The 25378-nt window shown below is 43.0% G+C and overlaps 2 protein-coding genes across 12 annotated transcripts in view; one reads left to right on the forward strand and one right to left on the reverse strand.

Moving 5' to 3' along the window:
- The first annotated feature begins 137 nt into the window (after positions 1-137).
- esr1 (estrogen receptor 1) lies at positions 138-13126 on the forward strand. 4 transcript variants are annotated; one of them, XM_056428740.1, is made up of 13 exons: positions 138-335; positions 448-665; positions 1362-1456; positions 1873-1974; positions 2127-2552; positions 3426-3646; positions 4479-4595; positions 5212-5393; positions 5554-5707; positions 7193-7331; positions 8269-8402; positions 9181-9364; positions 11472-13126. In XM_056428740.1, the coding sequence occupies exons 3-13, from the start codon at positions 1446-1448 to the stop codon at positions 11779-11781; spliced, it is 1980 nt and encodes a 659-aa protein (XP_056284715.1). In that variant the 5' UTR covers positions 138-335; positions 448-665; positions 1362-1445; the 3' UTR covers positions 11782-13126. The 4 variants fall into 4 exon arrangements, with proteins under 4 accessions (XP_056284715.1, XP_056284718.1, XP_056284717.1 ...); XM_056428743.1 differs by lacking the exon at positions 1873-1974 and having other exon boundaries at positions 142-335; XM_056428742.1 differs by lacking the exon at positions 138-335 and having other exon boundaries at positions 407-665.
- Positions 13127-13175: 49 nt separating this feature from the next.
- syne1a (spectrin repeat containing, nuclear envelope 1a) overlaps positions 13176-25378 on the reverse strand; it is a 128825-nt gene continuing 116622 nt past the window's right edge. For 5 of the 8 annotated variants that reach the window (XM_056428720.1, XM_056428722.1, XM_056428718.1 and 2 more), the window contains 17 exons: positions 24129-24291; positions 23289-23476; positions 22893-23043; positions 22216-22398; positions 21822-21959; positions 21052-21243; positions 20570-20873; positions 19928-19996; positions 19399-19532; positions 19184-19310; positions 18885-19096; positions 18173-18379; positions 17697-17825; positions 17179-17436; positions 16956-17048; positions 16256-16314; positions 13176-14524 (listed from right to left, as the gene is read on the reverse strand). In XM_056428720.1, the coding sequence (XP_056284695.1) occupies positions 14245-14524; positions 16256-16314; positions 16956-17048; positions 17179-17436; positions 17697-17825; positions 18173-18379; positions 18885-19096; positions 19184-19310; positions 19399-19532; positions 19928-19996; positions 20570-20873; positions 21052-21243; positions 21822-21959; positions 22216-22398; positions 22893-23043; positions 23289-23476; positions 24129-24291 (2887 nt within the window). In that variant the 3' untranslated portion in view covers positions 13176-14244. The remainder of the gene's footprint in view (positions 14525-16255; positions 16315-16955; positions 17049-17178; positions 17437-17696; positions 17826-18172; positions 18380-18884; positions 19097-19183; positions 19311-19398; positions 19533-19927; positions 19997-20569; positions 20874-21051; positions 21244-21821; positions 21960-22215; positions 22399-22892; positions 23044-23288; positions 23477-24128; positions 24292-25378) is intronic. The other 3 variants (XM_056428721.1, XM_056428719.1, XM_056428716.1) reach the window with 2 other exon arrangements.

The raw sequence follows: 25378 nt of genomic DNA on the forward strand, positions 1-25378 counted from the left end.
ATGGTTTATTGTTCTTGGTCAACATTGTTCTTGGTGCAGCAATGGCATTTTTAGATGAATATTGTGAACTTATTCACTTAAAAATGTGAGCAAAGGCACGTGTACACGGATAATAATCTATCAGATGTCTTACATCTTCATCAGTTATGTGACATCATTTATTCTTATTTATAACAGTTGTTGACCTTTCTTTTACTAGGGGGGGTCAGTGGACCCAGAAAAGCAGCTGTAAATGCTGCAGCATGTGCAATACAAACAGAATTGAGCTGGTGAAGCTAGCTGGCCTCATTCAGGCTGCTGACATGTTGGTTAATGTGGTCCGGCATCCCCACCAGGTGAATCATGACACGTTGCAGACTATTTTAAGCCATTTAGGTGATCTAGCTGTTTCATTTCTAACCTCTCATCTTCCTCCTTTCTCATTCAACAATCTTCGTTTTATTCCAGGGGAACTGCAAAATCATCAGGGCTGCTTGTTTTCCACTTGACCTGACATGTCCTGAAAATTGGTCTGTTTACTCAAAAAAGATGTTGCACAGAAGGGAAACGAAGGCCCTGTAACAAATGTCCAGGTTGTCCTCGGTGGGGGAGGTTGTTGCTTGTGATCATCTTTATGAATTTCTGGCAATGACGGTGTGCCAGCGGACTGTTTCACACACACACAGGTATATTCAATTCAAGATGAGGCTTTCTTTATCACTTGTATAATTGGATCTGAATTATGATATTGATCATTTTAAAAGAAGAGAAATGTGACATTCAACTCCTTATTTGTTTTACACTTGTCATGATCGTTGAAAAATACTTTATTAGTATTAAGCTCATACGTTTTTACCTTGATGCCTGTTCCCAAAACATGCAAGCACTAAAGTTTCCTGACAATCCCAAACCTGGAACTTTAGTGCACTAAACATGAACATTGATTTCTTAAATCTTTATTTACATAAATACTCAGCCCTTTTGTTTATATAAAGTGTTCTATTTCATCTGTGACTTGACCTGTTAAAGTAATGATTAACTGGTCCATGTTGTGGTCTTATTATATCCTTTCAATGAAATGTCACTTGGAAAATAAAATGAAAAAAATATTTCTTTAAATATCTGTAATTTTTGCGATAGTGTTGGTTAAAATAGTTCATTTATGATATGCAAAATCGGAATAAAAATATCCAATTCCCTCATTTGGGATTGATTGTGTAATTATTGGCTGTTGGAATGAGATTTGACCTGCTCTGTTTGCTGTGTTATGGTGACCTTGCACTAAAACACATCGTGGTTTGGTTATCGATTTGGCTACAACTTTAATTTATTTATCCTCTTTTTAACCTTTCCACTGTTCCCATTGTGTCCAATGATCACAGCTAGGTTTCGCAGAGTCAGCGAGATGAGAGAGACGAGCACAGTGGCAGAGAGAAGACTCACACGAGCAGATATGAGAAGTGTTCATGTGTGAGAGGTGAGTAGTGGACCACGGGGGGTTTGGGCTTTTAACCACCATTGTTTAAAACCATTGTCCTAATGTTTCTCATTTCCACAGTGATGTGATTTACTGCAATCTCGGTTATATTCAATAATATGGCCAAAAAAAATGGGCCCGGTCTTGCGTCATGCTGGTAGCTCGCTGAGTATCTGGTAAACATCTCATTACCAGTTCAGATGTTTTTTTCTCTGGGTGCAAAAGATTTCCGATGTAAGCGAAAGGTGAAGTTGGAAGAGAACATGTTATAGTGGCGTCGAGAGAAAGAGAGAGGACAGGGTAGTTATTTGTGAATTACTATTTCTCTGTCCATCTTCCTCTTTCTTTATTTCCACTAGCATGGGAGGAGCCTTTTTGATATCTTTTTCCTTTTTTCCCCTTTTTTTCCATTGCAGTAACTTGGTGGGCGGAAGCTTAAGGCAGATAGGGGAAAGAGACTGGAAGAATAGTGGACACTTCAAGTTGCCGGACGGGCTTTGTTGGAATAAAGGCAAGAGGTACAGAGAGATAGAGAGCGAGAGAGAGAGAGAGAGAGCGAGAGAGCGAGAGAGGAAGAGCAGCACTCGTCTCCACTCCCTCTCCCAGCAATTGGGAGAGCAAGTCTAAATCATGTTTCATATCAGTGCTGTTGTGCTGTGATGTTGCTCAGGCAGAGCCCAGCGCAGAGCAGACAACCTTGTGGACCAGTAGTCGGACCCAGGATCAGCCCAGCCCTCTCAGAACTGGAGACCCTCTCCCCGCACCGACCCTCACCTCCACCACGTGCCCACTTCAGTGACATGTACCCTGAAGAGAGCCGGGGGTCTGGAGGGGTAGCCACTGTAGACTTCCTGGAAGCGACATACGACTATGCCGCTCCCACCCCTGCCCCGACTCCTCTTTACAGCCACTCCACCCCTGGCTACTACTCCGCTCCTCTGGACTCCCACAGACCACCCTCAGATGGCAGTCTTCAGTCCCTGGGGAGTGGGCCCGCCAGTCCTCTAGTGTTTGTACCCTCCAGCCCCCGACTCAGTCCCTTTTTGCACCCACCCAGCCACCACTATTTGGAAACCACCTCAACACACGTCTACAGGTGAGGGAATACGATCTTTCTTTATCCCCACAGTCGACGAAGGTGTTTGTTGTGTGCTTGTAAGAAGTTAGAGGCTTTTGCATCAGCAAGTCAACAAGAATCACTACCTTCATTAAAACAAATAAGTGAAGTTGGTGGAGTTTTGGCCATTACCTGATTGTTTGGTCAGTTTTGTTTTCGCGTTCATGATTATTTTACTGGAAAGAGAATTGCAATCCAAAAAAATCAATCGACATCAGAGGTTTGTTTTCCCATTTTCTTTTATTCATTCTGCTGTGATTCCAGCACAATGAATAATATCCATGAAGAAATGAATTATCACCATCGTTTTACTGTATCGTCTCTTCTGATTTGGTGTTTGCTAATGAGTAAGCCATTTTGCCACATAACTGTATTTAATAGATTTACTCACAAATTGTCTGGCGTTCTGTTCAGTCCTCACAATGTAGTTAGAAACCAAATATAATGATATAACTGGATTGTCTTTTGCTGCAAACAAAACAATGTCGCTATCTAAAGAGAAGGGATCAAGCTTTGCCCTGGTTTCTAATTCCAGAGATTAAGGACTTTGTCAAAGACCTTGAGAAAGGAACAATACGTAAGAACAAGTGAAGAACAGATTGCTTCCCGACTCAGGTGGAAAATAGTACTCTGCTTTTGTCTCTGTCAAACTAAAGTGGTCAAGTAATTGTTAGAATGTTAAATAGTATTTGCTGTCTCTTACTTTTTATGATAAAAGATATTTATAAGAGCAATTTTTAACGAAATGTCCAACTATATTTTTGGCAAGAAACAACGTGTATTCATGATTTCATCTGCGTCGTAATCGATGAGATAATTAAACTGATCTGAAACGTCCTGTGACATGTCCAGCGTCCCATCCAGTCAGCAGTCGGTTCCCAGAGAAGACCAGTGCGGCCCCAGTGACGAGTCTTACAGTCTGGGGGAGTCGGGGGCCGGAGCGGGGGCCGGGGGCTTTGAGATGGCCAAAGATACGCGTTTCTGTGCCGTGTGCAGCGACTACGCCTCTGGGTACCACTACGGGGTGTGGTCCTGTGAGGGCTGCAAGGCCTTCTTCAAGAGGAGCATCCAGGGTAGGTCACCTGTGGGTTCTACTCCCAAACGTCACCTGTTTGTTAAACATCATAACTCAGAAATGACCGTAGTGCTGTGTCTGTCATGGAGAATTATAACCATTGAAAAGAACACAATTACCAGTACAATAGCTAACTTCGCAAATGGATCACTGGTTTTACGGTTTGTCAACAAACGAAAATTTAGTGTGATTTGATCAGGAACACCTGAGAGTCTTAAAAACATCCACAACAGAATATTAGCGTTGGGATGTTTCAGAGAGTGATTTAATGCGCCCGCCGCTTAGTAGGCTCGTGGTATCCAAGAGTAACCACGAGCCTCAAGAGAGAAATAAGCAAACTGGTCATAAATTGTTATATTTTGAAACTTAGAGTATGATAAATGTGAAAAATAGGGAACATTTGTCATAAATGGGGATATTGTGAACATGAGATATTTTAAGTTAATGAGGTAGAATTTAAATTGTGGGTTATTTTATTTATTTTTTTATTTGAATTTTTTATTTCTGTTTGTATATAATTTAATTGAATATATTATTTATATAATCATCTATTTGTTTGCATCTCTTGTCTTTCATACTACGTGTTGTACTGCTGCCTCTGTGTGCAGATAGAAAACATCTGTTGCCAGTGGCTTATAGCCATGTTTGTGATATGGAAGACGGGTCATAAAGAAACCAATATCTCCATGGCAATGACACACAAGTTTTAATTTTCTCCGTCTCAGATCCATTTAAAATGGGAATAGAGTGTTCCTGGCTACGAAATAACATAAATCTGAACTGAACACTGGAGTGGGGGTCTCGAAGTAATAGATCTTCTTCTATTTCAGGTCACAATGACTATATGTGCCCAGCAACCAATCAGTGCACTATTGACAGGAATCGGAGGAAGAGCTGCCAGGCGTGTCGTCTTAGGAAGTGTTACGAAGTGGGCATGATGAAAGGAGGTGGGTAGACACACCGGGAGATTCACCATCTTTTCGAAGAGAACCTCGCCTTTTAATTTATTTTATTTTACAAATCTACTCCAATTTAGTGTAATTAACTAAATGAAGTTGTTATTATTGGTTATCCTATTTTTACTTGTTTTTCTTTGGTTAAATAGTTTGATACACCTTCTGTGATTGGTTTTCTATTTGCAGAATGTATATTTTCTGGATATTGTTTTTATGCCGGCAAAATAAGCACATTTTATTGCCTTTTCTTATTATATTTTAAAGTGTCCGTCTATAACCACACAGTCTTTAGCTGAGAGGATTGGCACACACATGAGAGTCCTGGTGGATGCAGATAAGCTTGAGACTAACTTTAACATGACCTTGAAGGGATTTCCTCTTAAGGAGTACGACTACTGATTAAAACACACCCACATTTTGTTTTCATACTTCTAGAATCACACAGGCATCCATGTAATCTTCACTGCTGGACTGTGTGGTAAAAACAGGATATGAAGTTATGTGTGAGCCAGACGAGTTGCCGTGGTACCGTATGCTCGCATGTTTGGAGCTTTTCTTCTTGGTTTCTGTCAATAAATATGTATTCAACCACGACTTGGTGTCTAAGGTGTGCGCAAGGACCGTGGGCGTATTCTGCGGCGTGACAAACGGCGCACCGGCACCGGGGACCGAGACAAGGCCTCCAAGAACCTGGAGCCCCGGACCGGGCCGGCTCAGGACGGGAGGAAACGCAGCAGCAGCGCTTGTGCAGGAGGAAAATCCCTGGTGACGAGCATGCCTCCGGACCAGGTGCTTTTTCACATGGAGAACCCATAACCATAACACATTCCATATATTCACACGTGGTGATGACGTCGCATGCGGCGAGTGGATGTTGAGATATGTTTGCAGTCGCTTTTCGATGTACTTGAAGAACAGCAGCTTTGATTGGTCTGCTTTGCTTCCCCAGGTGCTCCTCCTGCTCCAGTGCGCCGAGCCCCCCATCCTGTGCTCTCGGCAGAAGCTGAGCCGACCCTACACCGAGGTCACCATGATGACCCTGCTCACCAGCATGGCCGATAAGGAGCTCGTCCACATGATCACCTGGGCCAAGAAGCTTCCAGGTACGGATCAGACTGTCAACTCGGCACTACATACACATTTTATATTGAGCATGTAATGCACTCTAATGTTTTGGAGCAACTTTTTTGAGACATTCATAGACTATTATATATATAATAGTTTGTCATAATCCTAAATAAGCCAACTGTCCTTTTCACACCATGGCTATACATACAACATACGCAAAATATGTGGATAACGTCTCGAAAACTGAATGGTACACAATGTCTTGGATTACATAATGACATGTGAGCACACAGTTAAGTAATCAGCTATAAACAGGTTTTTGTTAAAGTCTGACTTCTTTACGTCGGGCTTGTTGTGGTTGACGGATGTGTTTTTGATGAGTCATAAGTGATGACTATAGAGCCGTTAAATGATTTTTTATGAAATTGTTGCATGTTATACTTGAAACGCGTCTCTTCCCAGGTGCCCCTCCCCTCCAGATACACTGCTTTGGCATTTTCTGTACTATACAGTACAGAAAGAAATATAGAACACTAATAAATGTCCTCCCTTCACACACTAATACATATCTTCCCTTCACAAACTGTAGAGCAATATATTGGGATTGTAACATTGTTGGATTGCTGGATTCCAAGTGAAATCAAAGCCTCACAGTGCAAACTTTATTTCCTCAAGGTTCATTCACGTCGTCGAGCCCTTTGATCGACCCTTCCAGTTTAACAAAGTAAAATTCTTGCTTGTGCTTGTAGCTTTTGATAGATATAGGAGACCTTTATTGTGGAAGCACACACGGACACACACACACACACACACATGCGGAGCCATTACAGCAATGGTTATTACAGTCATCACCTTTGAGAGGATTGTTTGGCCGGTCCCCGAGCCCCCCATAGAGCCTAAATGCAGTATATGACACATCAACCTTTCGTATACACACAAATACATACACACAAACACGCACACGCACACACACTCCCTAAGTGACTAAATCATGATTTTGAGGTATTACAACCTTGTGCGTCACTAAAAGCCAAAGGCACAGTTTTAATTGCGAGGGGTCCAAATCGGGTACAGGGGGGACAATGGGAGTGAATTGGCTGTAATTACAGATAAATTGAGACAGCTGAGTGCCAGCGATAAGACTTCGTAAGAGGGCAGAGATTGCATGGAGTTTAATTTAAGTAGCCATCCCCTGCCAGGAAACAAGAGCATGCATATTTTATCCGGGCAGGTATTGTGCGGCGTGTAAATACTCTGACACATGCCGACTCATTGGAGAGGGGCCACCAACAAGGAATCGACGTCCTGTTAAATCAACGTACACAAAGTAAAGGTGTCAATATCATCCTATGGTTTTTATAGTCTTCATTGGGATCAATGGACCAAGAGTATTTCTTTAGCCCGCAAATGTAATAATGAAATCGTTGTCGCCCTGTAAAACGTGTTAAATCTCCTCTGAGGGAGGATCTCGTCGCTCCTTCCTCCACAGTGAGTACGCTTGCCCTTTGCCTGTGTTGTAGGTTTCCTGCAGCTGGGCCTCCACGACCAGGTGCAGCTGCTGGAGAGCTCCTGGCTGGAGGTGCTGATGATCGGGCTCATCTGGAGGTCCATCCACTGCCCCGGGAAACTTATCTTTGCCCAGGACCTAATACTAGACAGGTAGCCAGGACGACTCACCCGACTTCTCGATGACGCACGCAACGTTTTTTTCTCACAACCAATTTCTCTGAACCTGCGTTTCCGCCCCATTTCTCCATCTATCTCTCACTCTCAAATCCTAAGAGTGACACATCAGCATTGTAGATTTTCCATTTCACACCTTTCCATCCATTGTGCCGCCGCAACACGTCCGCCTCAGAGTGGAAGACTAATTACATGTTCTCCACGGAGCAGCGAGCAGCCTCTCGCTCGCCTGAAATAAGCCTCATCATTACCAACCAGGACCGAGATTCAATCAAGGACTCGATGCAAGGAATGATGGAAAAGGGAGGAATGAAGGAGGGAGAGAGAGAGCTAAATGACAGAGAGGACAAAAACATAGAGATGCAGACATGGATTTCTGCTTTGCAGGCACAGCCTGTTCCCTCTCCCCCCCCCCCCCACCCCCCCTTGTTCAAAGTAAACAAGATGGCCAAACCACAGTACCTACCTCTGAGTGAAGACGAGAGGGAGCTGGAGACGGAGATAAGGACGAGGGAGGCATGTAGACGGACAGCTTTGACCCTCTGATGTGTCTGATGGTCCCATTGGATTGAAAAGTGTATCACTGGGTATTCTCTCTAGAAGCTGCTCCCTGTTAGAGTGGTCACCCAATGGACATGTGACTAGCACACTGTGGGTCGGGGGGGCCACGTTCACTTGGCTCTGTGCTGTCCAGTTAAATCTGGCTCTCTAACCACTGGATAGTATCCGTTGTTCTGTCCCTTTTCAACTGGGCTGGCGGATGGAGCTTCACATTGAGTCGCTCTGGCCGCTCTTTGCATCGTTTCATGGTTTGGGATGAAGTCAGGGTTTCTTCTTCTGCCGTAACTCGGATCTTTGTGTGACTTTCAAAATAAAAACATTCCTCTCTGTTCTCTTTCATCCCGCGCTCCAGGAACGAAGGCGACTGCGTCGAAGGCATGGCGGAGATCTTCGACATGCTGTTGGCCACTGCTTCCCGCTTCCGCCTGCTCAAACTGAAACCTGAGGAGTTTGTTTGTCTCAAAGCGATCATCTTGCTTAACTCTGGTGAGGCAAGGTGTGTGTGTGTGTGTGTGTGTGTGTGTGTGTGTGTGTGTGTGTGTGTGTGTGTGTGTGTGTGTGTGTGTGTGTGTGTGTGTGTGTGTGTGTGTGTGTGTGTGTGTGTGTGTGTGTGTGTGTGTGTGTGTGTGTGTGTGTGTGTGTGTGTGTGTGTGTAATTTAAGTCAGCTTCTTGTGAAACATTGTCGGAGAAACTGAATGTCAACTGATGCCTGGAAGAGACCCTTCCATCATAAATACAAAAGCTCTCCACCATGATTTAATAATTCCACTCCACTTCCACATTTTTTTTTTACCGACAGAAAATGTTGAAGTGTCAAACTCCGCCCACAGAGGTGTAGCTCTGAACGCTACCCGGGCACATTAGGCGAACAGAGTGTTCTGGAAAGGCCTGTACCCTCAAATGCCTAATACCTGTTCCCATGACAACATTAGGCAACAAGAGGCCCGTGTTTGTCCCGGAGATTGAAATATTCTATATTAGAAACTGAGTAGACTGAAATACCAACGGGATGACACAGCTGGTACAGCTGCTGGAGCCCCATGAACCTTTAATTGCCTTGTGGGCAATACTGCTGTTGTAATTAATGCTCTGCTTTTATTTGTGTGAGTCGGATCTGTTTATCAAGTTGAAATTGTTGTTGTTTTTTGCCGGTAGAGTGAGTTTGATCACATGAACATGTCTATGTGAGACGTATTACTTCTCCTGAATCTCTTTTGAAGAACAGAAAGGTCACATTTAGAGTCCGTGTGTTTCCTCCGTCAGGCGCCTTCTCGTTCTGCACAGGCACGATGGAGCCCCTCCACGACACCGCGGCCGTTCAGCACATGCTGGACACCATCACAGACACGCTCATACATCACATCAGCCAATCGGGGGGCCCGGTTCAGCAGCAGTCGAGACGGCAGGCCCAGCTGCTCCTCCTGCTCTCCCACATCCGACACATGAGGTGAACTTCAATTAAAAAATGTCTCTCTTTTTTTGACCAGAGTATATTTTTCGACATATTCGGCTGAGAATCATGCTTCATTAGCCCACCGAGGTTCTTTGAAGATGAACGCTTTAAAAGGCATTTAGAAAATGCTTTTTCATCTCCGAACTTTTAAACGTATTCCTATTCCCGGATGAGCTGCTGAGTTTACTCCTCATTCATCATCCCTTCTTACTATGGGAGCGTTGCATGTGGAGGACTGAGTTTATGGAGGATGCAGCCAGTTTCACGGCAACATGGTAAAAACACTCAGACATGAGTCGCGTCATTTCCTCTCGCCGTTGATTACGTCATCGCTATTACGTCATCACTGTTACGTCATCACTCTTACATCATCACTATTACGTCATCGCTATTACGTGCCAGATTAACGTTGACTAGTGGACCATCCGTAAAAAATAATTATATTTATTTTTAAGCTATTTTGTTGAGTCGCAGCCCATCTCCTATTTTTATTTTGCACACTATTCTGTGACTTTTATGTCAAACTATACAACTGCAATTTGTATGCATTTAAAAAAAAAACAATGCAATACCTTCTTTATTACAAACTATGCAATTGCATTTTTCTATGACATATTGTGACATTTATATGCTTTGTCATAAGAAATAATACATATATATAATATATACATATATATACATATTTACATATATATAGTGATATACAGTTAGTTATATACAATTAGTTATATACAATTATATACAATTACACTTGTATACAATTATATACATTCATACAGTTATATTCAGTTGTATTTAGGGTTACAGGAAATAGCAGGTCGACACAAGGTGTGGGTTGGGCTAAGCTTCTCAGGAAGGAAAGGGGACCTTGAAACTGTCAACTGACACTATATACTATGTTTTCATGACATACTATAATATGACATTTTCTTTTTTTAATTTAATGATATTTTTACAATATACTATAATTTTTTTCATGACATAATATACTATGACATCATTAAAGACATTTGATATAAGTTTTCATGACTTTCTATTCATTTGACCGTTTTAAAGTTTTTTTTCATGACATTTGTATGACATGCACGACCATGACCTTTTCAATAATGTCATACTATGACATTTCGAAATGTTTAGGAAATACTCTACTACAACCTTTTAAATGACAATTTTATGACCTTTTTAATTAAATACATGACATTTCTACGACATACTATAGAAAACTCTCTTTAGTCTCGTCTTCATGACATACTGCCATGACTTTCTTCATGACCTTTGTATGACATGTTTATAACACTACACTACGACATAGATCATGACATTTCTATTACGACCTTTTTAATGACGTCATGACATAGTATTGTGCAACTTTACATTTATGACATACTATACTGTGACATTTTGTATGACCTTTTTATGACTTACTCTACAAAAACCTTTTTAATCAAGTCTTCATGACATATTATGTTCGCCATGACATTGTTCATGACCGTTGCATCACAAGCTATTTATAACACTATACCTGACATTTGTGTGACATACTATGACATTTATATTTATTTGAAAACTTTTAATTTCATTTTCATGATGAACTATTACTTAACCCTTGTGTTGCCTTAGGGTCATTTTGACCCGAATCAATATTACACCCTCCCCCCGCCTATGGGTCATTTTGACCCGATTCAATGTTTCACCCTCCTGTTACCTTTATATTTACTAACATATTTTACCCTTTGGGTTCAATTTGACGCCAGCAATTAAAACCTCCAGAAAATTATTAGAATTAATATTGTTTTCCAAGTTTAAGTGTGAGGCACTTTATGTTTGTTTGTTGACTACCGAAAGAACACCGACATTAAACATTGAATGGGGTCAAATTAATCCTAAGGCGGCAGGAGGGTGTAATATTGATTGGGGTCAAAATGACCCTAAGGCAACACAAGGGTTAAAAATAAAAAAAAGACATTTTCCTGATATACTATACCAAGGCATTTTTATGACATATTTATGACACACTATACTAGCCTTCATGGTTGAAACTAGCTTCCCCCATAGATTGTGTATTTCCTCACGTCCATTTGTCTTTTTTCTTTCTCTGCAGCAACAAAGGCATGGAGCATCTCTACAGCATGAAGTGCAAGAACAAAGTGCCTCTGTACGACCTGCTGCTGGAGATGCTGGACGCGCACCGCCTCCACCGCCCGGACAAACCAGGTGAGCCGTGGTTCAACGCCGACGGAGAGCCTCTCTCCACCGCCAGCAACGACAACAACAACAGCAGCAGCAGCGGCGGCGGCGGCTTTTCAGGAGGATCCGGTTCAGGACCCCGAGTCAGCCTGGAGAGCCCGAGCAGAGCCCCCACAGTCCTGCAGTACGGAGGGTCCCACTCTGATTGCACCCACATCCTATGAGACATATGAGGTCATAGATATGTGTGGTGCCGAATGAGAGGGACTTGGGAATGACACATAATGGTTGTATTTGAATTCATTTCATGAGATAATTATTTATAAATTAAGTGATTTTATAGTTGTAGTTGTATATTTTTCCTTTGCACTACTCCAATTCACTACAATATGAGCGTCAATGCAGTTAATCTTTTAGGCTGCCTTTCGTAATATCTGTGATTTTGAGTCGGCCTCTAACAACTTTACAAGTACAGCTTATTGTTATCAGAACTGCAGGTGTGAGGTCATATTGAGGCGCTCTGTGAGCTTTGAAATCACGAGCAGATAATTTTTTTGTTTGTTTGCCGAGACCAAAGTGCACTTCCTCTGGGCTTTAAGGGGCTATCGGGCTTTATTTTTACTTTTACATAATAAGGATGATTATGCACTTAACTATGATAAAACTGGTTAAAATAACTGTAATTTATTTTGTTTCAATTCAAATATTGTCAATGACTTATCAGGTATTGTATTTTCTGTGCACATACAATTTAAAAATAAGATATATTTTGGAGGAAAATCCTACTAATGATGAAATTGTGAAATTATCAGTGCCTCAGGATATATCTGTAGAATTTTGAATAGCTAAAAATTGCACGCTTCAAATTCTAAAACACTGAATACATAATGAAGGAAGCTAAGCTTTATTGTTGGGAAACTTCCCCCTTTCCACAGCGTGTTCTGTGTAGTTGGTTTGTTCTTTACGCTTACCTGCACCAAATTGTTTTTCCTGACTGAAATGTGTTTGTGTGCCAGAGACCGAGCTGTGAGCTCCCATCAGATGGTCTGCAGAGTTTTGACGATGCAGCTGTTCAACATTGCAAACACTTCAAAGCTACAACCAGTTATTGTTCATCCACTATTTCGGAGATTACATGTTGAGTTTGGCTTGATTTACACACCTCCAAAAAATTTAACGTAACGTTTTTTATTTGCTTAAATGGACGTAATTTCATCAGATTAAGAACATTTCTGATGCGGACACGATATTCATTACTGCTTTTAAAAATGGCCAAATAGTTCTTGAACGTCTCTCTAATGATTAATAGTTAAAGCTGGTAATTGTTGGCACTCAGAAAATGCAGGCAATTCAAATGTATGTTGCCAGAAAATAAATAAATGGATGTTAGTGACGTTTCAAGTAGTCAAATTTGGAGTCTGTGCCACTAAAATATGGAAATCCTCCATAAAGTGAAACAATTAATTTTTTGGCCACTTGAGTTGTCAAAGTGTAAGTCCAGTCAAACCCAAACCGACGTGTCATTTGTTTACTGTGCATACAAATAAAAGCATTCATGGGGAAAATATTGTTCAGTGTTTGTTCATATCCCAAAGTCAAACCCCAGACTACACAGGTACATATTTCATGTTTTATTATTCGCAAAGAGTATTCCTCATGAAGTGGGCATTAGCAAACTGTACATACATAAATAACATTTTCATATTTCATAATTGTTTACAGATTCTGTAGAATTCTTTTCGCAGTTATTACAAAGCTCAGTATTTGATGCCGCAGCCGTCTACCAGAACACCGCCAGTGATTGTTTGGCTTCTTAAAAGCGGGAGACTTTCAGGTGCATGCTCAAACAGAAAGATACAAAAATAAGCGCCTGAATTCAAAAAGGCATTTCAGCAAAGTCATCACTTGAGAGCTGCTTTTCTTTTTTTCATTTGCACCAAATATTGAAATAAAAAACAGGAATAAAGGCCTTGGCTTTTGGGGAGAGAAGTCGGCCGTCTTGGCTGGACGGCTTGAGAGCAGGACCTCTGACCGTGGTCACGTCAGTGCTTTAGGGTCCAATTTGAGCATCACCGCCGTTTGAAGACATCACTTCCAATAAAATGTTTCGGGAAGTACTCCTGCCGACCGGATTTGTGCCGCTTCAGTCGTTAGTTTTGAATAGTTCTTCAAATGTGTCCGTTGGGAACAAACTTCACATCCGAGACTGAACGATTGCTCCTGCTGCAAGTCTACAGGAACAATATCCCACACTCAAGGTGGCTCTTCAGCTTAATCAATACTAACAATCGATAAACGGATTGAATGCTAAACAAATAGTAGCAGCTCTGGATATCGTGGGCAAAAAGCATGGTCGACTTTGGCTCCCAACAAACAGTAAGTATATAAATAACGCTTTGTTTTCAAGGATTTCTCAGGTTTCCTTATAGACCTTAAAAAATAATATACACATTTCGGTTAAAACAGGAAATATCTGGATCGAGGAGAGGGGTTCTCCAAACGAAGGTCCGTTGAATCTGGAGAGTGGACTTAAAGGGTCGAGGTGGTCTCAGGAGAGCGGCTGTGCAATAGAACAGAAGTCTTGTCATCACCTCGGAGAACCTTCTTAAAGCGTTGCGTTCGGGCACTGGGTGAAAAACATTCAGTGGAGTCCTCGGCGAAGCAGGAGGTGGCGACTCGGCTGCTCCTCATATGGGCGGAGGTCCATTGGTGTAGCGCAACATGGGGTGGAAGGAGCGGGCAAAGTTGTTGGCGTGGTGGCAGCTGTAGTCGTACTGGCTCATGGGCACCAGGCAGGCCAGGCCGATCAGGAGCAGGAGGAGCAGCTGGACGGGAAGCGCAGCCCTGAGGACCCGCAGCAGGAAGGACTGGCCTTTTGAGGAGGAGGAGGAGGAGGAGGAGGAGACGCCATCCGGAAGGTCAGAATGGGAGGAAACGCAGCCAGCGGCGCCTGGTGATGCTCTCCGGCTGCCAGGAGACAGAGTTCAGTTACAGCGGGGAACAGACCGAGTGCACGAGTGTTTACAGATCAGGTCAACGTCGCTTGATATCGTCTTTTAAATAAAAACCTCACAGGTTCTAAGCTTCAGGATCATCAAACTATGACCATTTTTAGTTATGTTTTACTTCAAGAGAGGTTAAGACGTTATTTTAATTGAGCCTCGTTATCGTACGCCATAAAAGTCGTTGTATAGTCATTAAATGTCATAAAAAGTCAGATTAGAAATATGTCATAAAGTAATTGTATAGTATGTCATAAAAAAGTAATTTCTAGACAAATTCGCAATTAAAAAATCAACATTTTATGTTAATGTAATGGAATAGTATGTCATAAATATATCTTTGTATAGTATACAGGTAAATAATCAGTAGATGCAATAAATCTGGTGATTCTGTTATTTTAAATAGTCTAAAACAAACGTGTTTATCCAAATCTGACAAACGAATGAAGACTCAACAGGAAGGAAAGGGAAAATGCAACAAAAGACCAAAAATTCAACCGTCAGAGATTGAGTTAAAGTTGAACACAGAGACACACACACACAAACGTGTACAGTAGACCTGCACACACACACACCAAACATGCACGAACACACGTAGCCAGAGTGTTTCCTCACAGGGGGAAACACTCTGGCTCTGGAGCCGAGTGTGTAAGAGTTCAATGCCACGTCTCATTCCCACCGGCAGGCCTGAAGCCACAGGCCTCTCGGTTCGAGCCGAGCCTCCGACTGCAACGCCTCCTCAAGGAGGCTCTCACTCTACAGCCTTCCACTTATACTTAATCCTCCTGGATGCTACAAGACGGCTACTGTCAGCACGCATGAGCACCATGGACACATTGTGTGTGTGTGTGTGTGTTCATATATGTAATTCATGGCAACCTCTCCTGCTTTCTTGGAATTCATTTGATAAAAAAATCCATTTATGTGAGATAGAGTACTTGCTTCGCATTTAAAAGACACTTTTATGGCAAGACTTGTTTAGGCAGAGTCTTCACCGGGCCTTTGTGTTGTTGTTGTTGTTGTTGTTGTTGTTGTTGTTGTGGCATTTAATGGAAATCAAAGAAAGGTAGATCATACATGACAGAGTCAGGGCTGGGTAAGTTAAATGTCTGGAAAGGAAACATAGGAAACAAGGTGGGAGTTAAGGTCGAAGGAAACAAAGCAGGAGTTATTGCATCATATCCTCCTTTCAACTACAAAGAGAATAAAGCAGGAAGGAAAGGTGAGGAAAGAAAAACAGAGCTAAAAGAAGAAGGGCTGAGGGGTCACCGGGATTCAGATAATGACATCTAGTGGAGGAGAGCGCTTCAGTCACTCAGAGGAAAGGCAAACGAGTATGACGAGGTGATATTTCATGACGCCGTTAAAAAAGGAGCAGGGCAAAGAGAAGCAGCGAAACAAAACATGTAAAGGAGAAGGGGAGCGGCCCGATGGAGGCGGTTCCCCACTCGCTTCAGAGATGATAACATGGTCTCTAGAATGGGGGAGGATCATGGAACGCAGGGTTAAAGCCCTAAAACCATCAATTAAATGAGCTAAAGTTATTCATTATCCAACACTTATATTTTACACAGTGAAAAACATCTAATTGTGATTAATTGATTTTCTCATGGATTGAATGACTATAAATCAAGTTTCTCGGCATAGTGTTGGTTCCATCATCATCCCTTGTTTCTAGAGTCCAGGAGAGAGGTACCTGTGGCGCGGGCCGCGCTTAGGGTGTCCTGGGTGGGCCTGACTACTTTTGCCTCGAGGCTGAACCACGCAATGAGCGGGGGGGGGGGGGGGGGGGGGGTAAAAGAAAGAAAAGAATGTTTCAGTCAAGGGCAAATAAAGACAAAGCCTCAGATGAGAGAAAAAACAAATAACATAAAGAGCCATAACATCGCTAGAGGAGGAATCATCGACAACAAAGGAGCAGCAACATAATCAATGACGGTGATCGACTTTCAGAACCAAGAAATCTGGCTTCTCTGGACTAAAGTAGGTCAAGTCAAAAGCAACTGACATCATTAAATATGCTTAATCATTAGTTACATAGTTATAAAACAGAAACAATGAAATGTTCTGCATACATGAATTCAAAAATGAAACCTGAACTAAACTATTACACAAAATCTTAACAGTTTTAACAGTTTCAACAAGTGAAACGAAAAGCCAGGTTTTCTTGTAAACTTTTGGCAGATAAACATGGTGCGGGCAGCAAAAACATCTTAAAAAAGGAGAGTTGGGGGAGGGGCAGCACAAGCTCTGTCCATATACACGTCAGCAGAGCAATTGGAAAAGTGAAACATGTTTATCATCAATAAATAATAAGTTGCTGATGTTATTTTGCCGTTTCTTATGGAGTACGGGGGCTAGCAGGGGGGGGGGGGCATTGCGAGGGGGAACATTACCGATCGCTTGCGACTTTGCACAGTCACCTCTGACTCGGGACCGGCGGATCCACAGAGTTCTGGTTTGCCAACAGGCAACAACGGTACGCAATCCTGAAAAATGAAGCAAAACAACAACAGTCACTCTCATGTTGACATCTCCACACAGATGCTCCAGACGAGGAGGAGGAGGCTGCTGCTCCTCCTCCTCGCTCTCTCGCTCTGCGTCCAGCATGCCTCTGACCTGCCGTGAGCCCGTGGTCTCCAGCCTCCTCTCCAGCTCCTCGAGGTCCGAGCCGACCGACCTCAGGAGCAGCCGCAGCCGGTTCAGGATCACGTGCACCTTCTCCTGGGCCTCCAGACACTCGCTGCCCTGGGTCAGCTCCGAGGCCTGCGACTGCAGCAGCAGGGTCAGAGGTTTGGTGTTGACCAGCAGCTGAGCCGACAGCTCCTGGAGAGACGAAACCTTCTGCTGCGAGTCCAGCAGCTCGCGCTTGATTTTCTGCAGGAGGAAGGAGAGACAGCGGAGTCAGCAATGTGGCCGACCTCGTGGTCTGAAGATGAAGAAAATAAAGACCTCTTTGACTTTCATGTTCCGCTGCTTCGTTATTTCTCTATTTTAAAACTCTTTTTAATGTAATAGTTTTACGATCAATAGTATTTGTTACCAGACATTGTGTTAGTGCTGCTGGTTAATGGTGAGATTCATATTTTAAAAAGCACGAGTCCGCTGCACACACGCCTCTTATTGGAAGGACGTACCGTCAGTGTTCTGTGACGAGCTCGTAACGTGTCGCGGTCCAGTTTGGGCGGGATCGGCACCACCTGGTTCCTCCTGCGGTCGATGTTCTCCAGCCACAGCAGCAGCCCGTGGCTCATCTCATGGAACTCCTGAAACGGCAGAACTGAGTTAGCTTTGTGTTTCAGCATCGTTGTGTCATAAAATCACAGTCATAAAAAGTCAGAATACAGAATGTCACATCGAGTTATTGAAAAGTCTGAATATATTCTTAATTTTGGTTTCATAAATTAAAAAAAAGGAGGTGATTTGACGTGTGTACCTCAAAACATACAAATTATGTTTGTGTACAACCGGTAAAAATGTTTTGCCCCAAAGTTCTCCACATAGAAAAGCCTGAAAGTTTAAAAAAAAGAAAGTGTAACATAAAATCAGGGAAAGGATGTCAATAAAATGTTATTCTTTCCTGGAGGGTGTGTGTTTTTTCTTCCTCCCGTACCTGGCACTGCATCAGCGCCCTCTGTAGCTCCTCCCTCCAGTCCTCCAGGGAGGTGCCAAGCCGATCCCAGTGCGTGTTCATCTCCTTCAGCCGGTCCCTCAACTCCCACGCCTCCTTGGAGTCGGGCTCGGATTGGAGGAACTCTGCACTGCTCAGGTTGATGGACAGGACCTCGGACTTGTGGGCGTCCACCCCTTTCAGCAGCTCCTGTGGAGGCAACGGGGGAAGTCATCAAAACAGCATCTCCGTGTGGTAAATTATTTATAATGACAGCGAGTCGTGAACGGGGACAGACTGACTGGCTACAAGGTGGAGTAAGCCAACACACATGCAGCAAGAGAGCCGGACGAGCTATTGTGGAGTGTGTGTGTGTGTGTGTGTGTGCAAGAGTGAGTGAAATAGGACATTATGAACAAGGTCAGTGCAGACAAAGTGTATTTCATGTACAGTTCTTGAACGTATGCTGTTCAAGGACTGATAACTAAAAGAGCTCGAGCCAAGGATGTCCAGAAGCCCATGCTGCAAAACAGATGGCTCCAATTTCCAAATGCAACCATGACAGCTTCCATAATAAACCTGATTCTTCTGCTGCTTTGAGATTCTGGCCTACAAATGATTCAACATTTTGTAATGTACACTTTTCTCTTGACATTGTTGGAGAAACTCTTGCTGCTCCGACAGAGCAACTGAAACGGACACAAAGGAAACTCACCTTGAGCTTCTTGATCCTCTGCTGGATGGTGTGGATGTCGGTGCTGAGGTCGAGCCCTCGCAGCTGGCCGAGTTCGGCCTCAGACTGACCCAACCAGCCCAGCATGGTCTGCAGATCTGAGATCAGTTGCTGCCACTGCTGCAGGTTCTGCTTGTGCTTGTGCTTCTCACTCAGAGTCTGAGCCTGGATCAGCTCCCAGCGCTCGATCACACCTGAAGGAAAACAGATCGCATACATTTGGCGTGGCTTATAGGCGGGGATAGTGGATCATGAGATGTGTGTGTTTGTATGTGACTGACCTGCACTTTGAGTGTCCGTGCTGGTGGTGTTGGTGAGTCCTGGCATGTCATCCTCATCTTCAGCCAGCTCTCCCTCTGCTCTCTTCACGGCATCTATACTGCCTCGACACTCTCCCATCAGGCGCATCTGGAGGGATGAAGTCATTGGTTTAGGTTTTAGCTTCAAATAAAAGTGAATACAATCCCATGTGCATGTCAGAATGTGCCGGACTCACGTAGCCCATGTATGTGGAGTCAATGTCGGGGCTGGAGCTGTTGACGGTGGCCCCTCTCTGCTGGATGTGGTATCGTCCTGCATCCAGAGCCTGATCCAGCTGCCTGAGACTGGCCTCCAGCTGGCCCGCCTCACCTGCACCGAGGCCACAACAACGAGGGAGAATCTATCCATTACTGTTCATTTGCAAGCTGTTGGAGACGGACTCTGTGATGACATGCATTAGTCTGAAAGTCAAGTTTTTATCATATTAATAATGATATTAGCTGTGGAATATAAAATGTAAAAAGCACACGCACAAAAAAAGAAGAAAAAAAGCAATGGTTGATTAGCATTTAGTGATCTGGACTTCAGCATGCAAGAATGTCCTCTTTTGCACTTTGAATATGCCAACGTTCCTCTGGATGGTGGGACATGCAGTCTGAATGACGCTTCCTTGGGTGGTTATGGTTTAGTTGATGTTTATGGCATGCTTTCATATGTCATGCGGCAGCATTCCTTATCAGAACCAGAGGATTGCCATTTCCTACCAGAGGACGATTTCAATGTGTTCTCGGTCAGTTTTATATAGGCCTCTGGGCTCTCTGGGATAACTACATCTGGGAAGAGAGACATACAACATACACTACTTACAATGTGGGGAGGATTGAAAGTGACATACATGTGCTAATTCATAAAGAATTGTTAATGAGTTTGCACCAATCTGGACGTTCAGCTCAGAACTCTCGATTACAAATGTGTGCCACTGAGATTTGAAATCTATCGAAATGACCGGAGCTCATGTGAAGACCTTTTGGTTGAGAGTCCCCGTCTTTGAAAAGATAAATCAGGGTCCTTGTTTTAGAGACAGCTTCCACAGCACAGATGTTGACACATTACAATACTGGAAACACATGTTTGTGTCATAATTTATTGCTTCATGATTTATATTTTAAGTGGCAGACTGAATGTCTTGTCGTTTTCCCATACTTATTTATTATTTACTCAACACTTAAACCTCTCGAACCATAACTAACGCTATTAAATATAAATCTTTATTTAAAAAACACATCGATTACATTATATATATTTAAAAAATAAACTAAATGAGCACATGACTATGAATACATTTTATATGTTATTCAAACTGTTTATCAGCATTCATTCGTATACTTTGATTTGATGTCACCAACCTGACAGCACTGTGACAGCCGTCCTCAGATACTCATCTTCCTCCTCTTGCCCGTGGCTCCGTTCCCCGGGGCCTCGTCCTCCAGGGCTGTCCAGACCTCTGCTCAGGTCGTAGTCGTGGTCCCACTCCAACGGGATGGAGTCCACGCTGGCCGGGGTGTCACGCCCCGAGCGATCTGCCCGGATGAGGGCGGTGGTACCCGAGGCCGGGCGGCTGGACGTCCGGGGCAGAGAGGAGTCGGAGAGCTCGCCACCTTCCTCCATGTCCAGCTCCCTGTCCGAACCATCCAGCTCATCGTCCGCCAGCTGGGAGACGGGAAAATATTAGTACAAGAAGGAGAGCGAGATGATAGGAGGCAACAGAAAAGAAGGTTATACAAGTTAAAAATATGTTGAACTAAATGTTAGAGAGCAGTTTGTGAAGTGCACTGAGGTGAATTTCCACACGGCGTCTGATGTGCGTCGTCTGTTTATCTTTACTCACAGGCAGTCGTGTGAGTTTCTTGTAGTATCTGTCGACTCGTCCAAAAACCTCCTGACAGTATCTCTGCAGCTCCTCCAGCTCCTCCTCGATGACGGCCGCGTCCAGAGGTTCGCTCTTCTCAATCAGAGCGTCGCCTTGTCGGAACACCAGCTCAATCTTCCCCGTGTTCAGATAGATCTCCTGCTGGAAGGCCTGAGAAGCACAAACACATAGCACAGGTCAGAGGACCGCGTCACACAATAGCGCCGATTATCTAACACTGATGTGATCATTTGAAGGGTATTTAGTTAAAATTTCAGTTTAGCCAATCTAAAATGAAAAGGCCTCAAACCGGTGAAAAAACAAAGATATAAATTTCCAACGATGCAAACAGGAGGAAAGCAAGGACATCTTTGTATTTGAGGAACTTTAACAAGCAAATAATTAGAAATGAATAATCAATTAACCAAATATTGGTTTCAGCAATTGAGCACAGCAGGAGGTTTTACAATTTACTTATATGACTACGTTTAATAGTCATTGTAATCCCCTGCTTTTCTACCCAATTTTCATCTAATCTCTAGAACAGAATAAACAATAATAAACTGGAGAGAAATGGTCACTATATACTGTATCAGATAGTACAATAGAAAGAACAAAAAACAGGGCATATATATAAATATATGTTCCGTTCTGATTTGTGGATTCTTCGTTTTAAACCATGATAAATTGTTCTCGCAGTGGTTGTGTCGACTCGTTGTGTCGTACAACAACCAATACGTCCGTCTTACCCTGAGCTGTTTTATCTTGGCCTGTACGTCACACTCAGAGAAGTGCTCGATGTTGGTCAGTTGGAGGTCCATCTCAGTCAGCCACACCAGGATAATGTCTCGTGCCGTCTCAAACTCCTCCCTCTGGCTGATGAAGTGCTGAATAAACAAACAAATAGACTTTCATGCTTCTCTTCTATCTTTTTAACTAAAGTAGAAATGTAATAAAATCAGTGAGTCCAGATAGTAAGTAAGTCAAGTACGAGGATATTATTGGATCGTTCATTGATACAGGATGTGGCCAGATGGAAGAGTTTTTCAGAGGTAATGGGGCGCTGTTATATTTGAACCAATGTTGCATCACTAACTCTTGCAAATGTCAGTAATTGAGCCAACAAGCTGAAACAAATGTTACCTTGAGTCGGCGTAGGATGGCGGCCACCCTCCTCTGCAGGTTATCCCATCGCCTGTTCCCATCATGCACCATTTCCCTGAGTTGGCAGGACGAGTCAGTGCGGTTCTCCCGGGCCAAGCGACGGTACTGTTTGTTGATGAGCTCCAGCTGGGTCAGGCACTCCTGAACCTGACGCTGGAAGGCCTGCAACAATAACAACAACAACACAAATAAGACACACACATATCCAAACACACACAAGTTAAAGATCTGAATAGGACACGTATTTGGAAACATAAGCAATATTTATATTTTCTCACATACAAACAATAGACAAGGACTACAGATGGACCCAAAATCTGTAAATATCGAACTCAAATGAACTTTCCAACAAGGCACACAGTGCAGATCCAAATGGTGGCTCAGGCCAGAGAGCAGGAATGTGCACGTGCACAGAGATAGACTGAAGCAGCTGAGCAGACGAGTTTGAGCAACATGACACTCTTCTCTCTTTTTTCTATGATCTATTGCCAACATGGGAAATGTAATTGTCTGACATGGAACCTTAGAAACACCAGAGCATGCACATGGAAATACACAACCTTTAAATCAAGCTACCAACTCAGCTTGTAAACATGCAGACACTGTGCAGCGGCCACGCACAAGACATTCTGATAACAAACGGGAAACAGACAAACCTCAAACTTTTTGAGCTCTTCTTTAGCGACAGTATACAGAACTCCAGAGGAGTTCGGCAGGGCTGCCGTTCTTTCTGAGGTCTTCAGCCAGTCTTCGAATCTGGAGTAATCGTCCAGAAACCTCTGCCACAACCTCCACGTCTCCTCAATCCTGCGCAGATAAACTTGTTCAGTTATGGAGTTTCAAATGTCTTGAACGCATGATTGTATGATTAGTTGTAGTATAATCAACAATATTATAGTATGCCATCGAAGGCAGTGGGATCCCGTTGGTACCAAGTGCATGTTGATATATTCTCATATACTTTGCAACTTTTAAAACTCTTAAACCACACAAACGATGTCCCCGGTGCATGAATATGAAGGCAGAGCTGAATTGATCAAACAGGCACTGACTTGAGCCTCCTCTCCATCGACATGGCACAGATGTTCCTCCAGCGCCTGTCCAGCCCTCTGGTGGCCTGCTGGATGGAGTCACACTCCGTCTCTGTGGAGCAGGCGTCGCAGTCGTGGAGGAGGACTTCACACAGGTTCAACACCGACGCCACTCCTGTGCTGTGTTTCTCGATGTCCCGCTGCAGCTCCTGCAAGTCAGTCAGAATGATAACTTCATTTTTGTTCTACTTAAAAGGCCGTATTGTGTGACTTTTAGCATTTCTCAAAATGCTGTTGAGTGTTACTTGGTTACTCCTGACCCTAATTGGTTATGGCTCCACATGCGTCTTTTATGCCTTAAATTATTTCAGCAATAGTGTACAAAGGGAATTCAATCAGCCTGCTACAATACAATGAACATAAGTGTTAGCCAAGCGGCAGCTTGGAAGAAGGTCAGTGGGGTCTCACATTTCGAGTTGTATCTTGGCAATAGGAAGGACACTAAGACTGACTGAAGGCTGGCTATGAACAAACAGCCAGAGACGTATTCATGCTGGGATTTCCTCTTGTGATTCAGAGCCACTAAATTTCCTCCAATGCAGTTTGAGTCATAATGTCCTGCTGTTATTTAGAGTTTACAGAAAAAGACACTCACAAAGATCACGTGTGCTTGTTTGTGTCTGAAGGTGCTTCGACATACGAGTGTGCATATGTCTTGGAGTATGCATGCCAGACATGAAGTCACTTCCACATATCAAACATTAAACAGAGAATGTGTTGGTTTATTTTGCATTCCTCAAAGGCCTAAAAAACAAACATCATCAAACTATTCTGCTTTGGAGTGTGTGTGGTCCCACTTGCCTGCTGCTGGTTGAGTTTCCTCTGAATCTCCTGGTCGTCACAGGTGTCGTAGACGATGGGCCTGGACAGCTCCGTCTCGATGTGAGCCAGCCACGAACGCAGGCTACTCATGTTTTTATCCAACTGCTGCACCGCCACAAGGGTCTCCCTCAACTTCTTCACCCTGGTCCACAAACAGAGTCAGAGAGCGAGTCAGAGTCCATTGATGGGACAACTGTAAAGACTGAGGCATGCCATGTAATAATAATAATAATAATAATAATAATAATAAGTAATCAGGGAGGACTTCCTTGAGAGATCTTTGTATAACTTGCTAAACAAAAAAAACATAAAGCATGCTGTAAATATTGAACTGGGAAATCACAGATTGCAGCATCAAATAAGGAATATTAGAAGACACACTGGTTTTAACAGCGTGGAACATTTTTGAAATGCGTAAAAGTATCAGAAGAAAAAGAAGAAAAGGCACTCCATCTACAGACAACAATAACAAAGAGCTAACGTGTGCCATGTTCAGCCAAACAGAGCAGAAGGGAAACATAAGTCGAGGAATATTGTGATAATTCCTTACTTGACCAGATATAAAAACTGGGAACCATTTGTCATATAGTTGTTGAAAATAGGCGTTGGCCAAATAATATTAAATAGAAAAAAACAAAGACCATTATCTTGTAACAATTGACACATGTATACACACACTAGTGTCAAATGATGAAATATAAACTGCAAACAATTACAGCTTGAGCAGCATTTGTTTTAACTTGTCTGAAGTGGCTCAGCGTCACCGGGTCCTCCAACGACGACTGTCCCCCCTCACTGACTGACAGTTGCTCTGCTGCTGTTGTCTGAACTATCTGGAACTCATTGTACTGTCCTGTGCTGTAACCCAGACTGTATTCCAGGAACTCAGACTTGTTTAAACAACATTCAAAGAAAATATTTTCACACAAGATCTCCACTTAACCATGAGGATACAACTAAATTAAGCAAATAGAAAAAAGACGTAGCTCTATTTAGAGCAGAAATCTACTTAAAACATTCCTATCTGGATGGTGAAGCACTTTTCATAAATAATCCTTGAAAAATATTATTATACATAGCGAAGCTGGATAATAAACATATGACATAATCTATTTTAAGATAATGAGAAAATAAGCTTTGCAAGAAGAAAGCACATGGAGCTCTTTCAAGACTGGAGACTTGTGTTGGGTACAATGCAGTCTTAAAAAAAAAAGTTTTAACATAAATTC

Source organism: Pseudoliparis swirei, chromosome 12 (assembly GCF_029220125.1).
Source record: "Pseudoliparis swirei isolate HS2019 ecotype Mariana Trench chromosome 12, NWPU_hadal_v1, whole genome shotgun sequence".
Classification (NCBI taxonomy): Eukaryota; Metazoa; Chordata; class Actinopteri; order Perciformes; family Liparidae; genus Pseudoliparis; species Pseudoliparis swirei.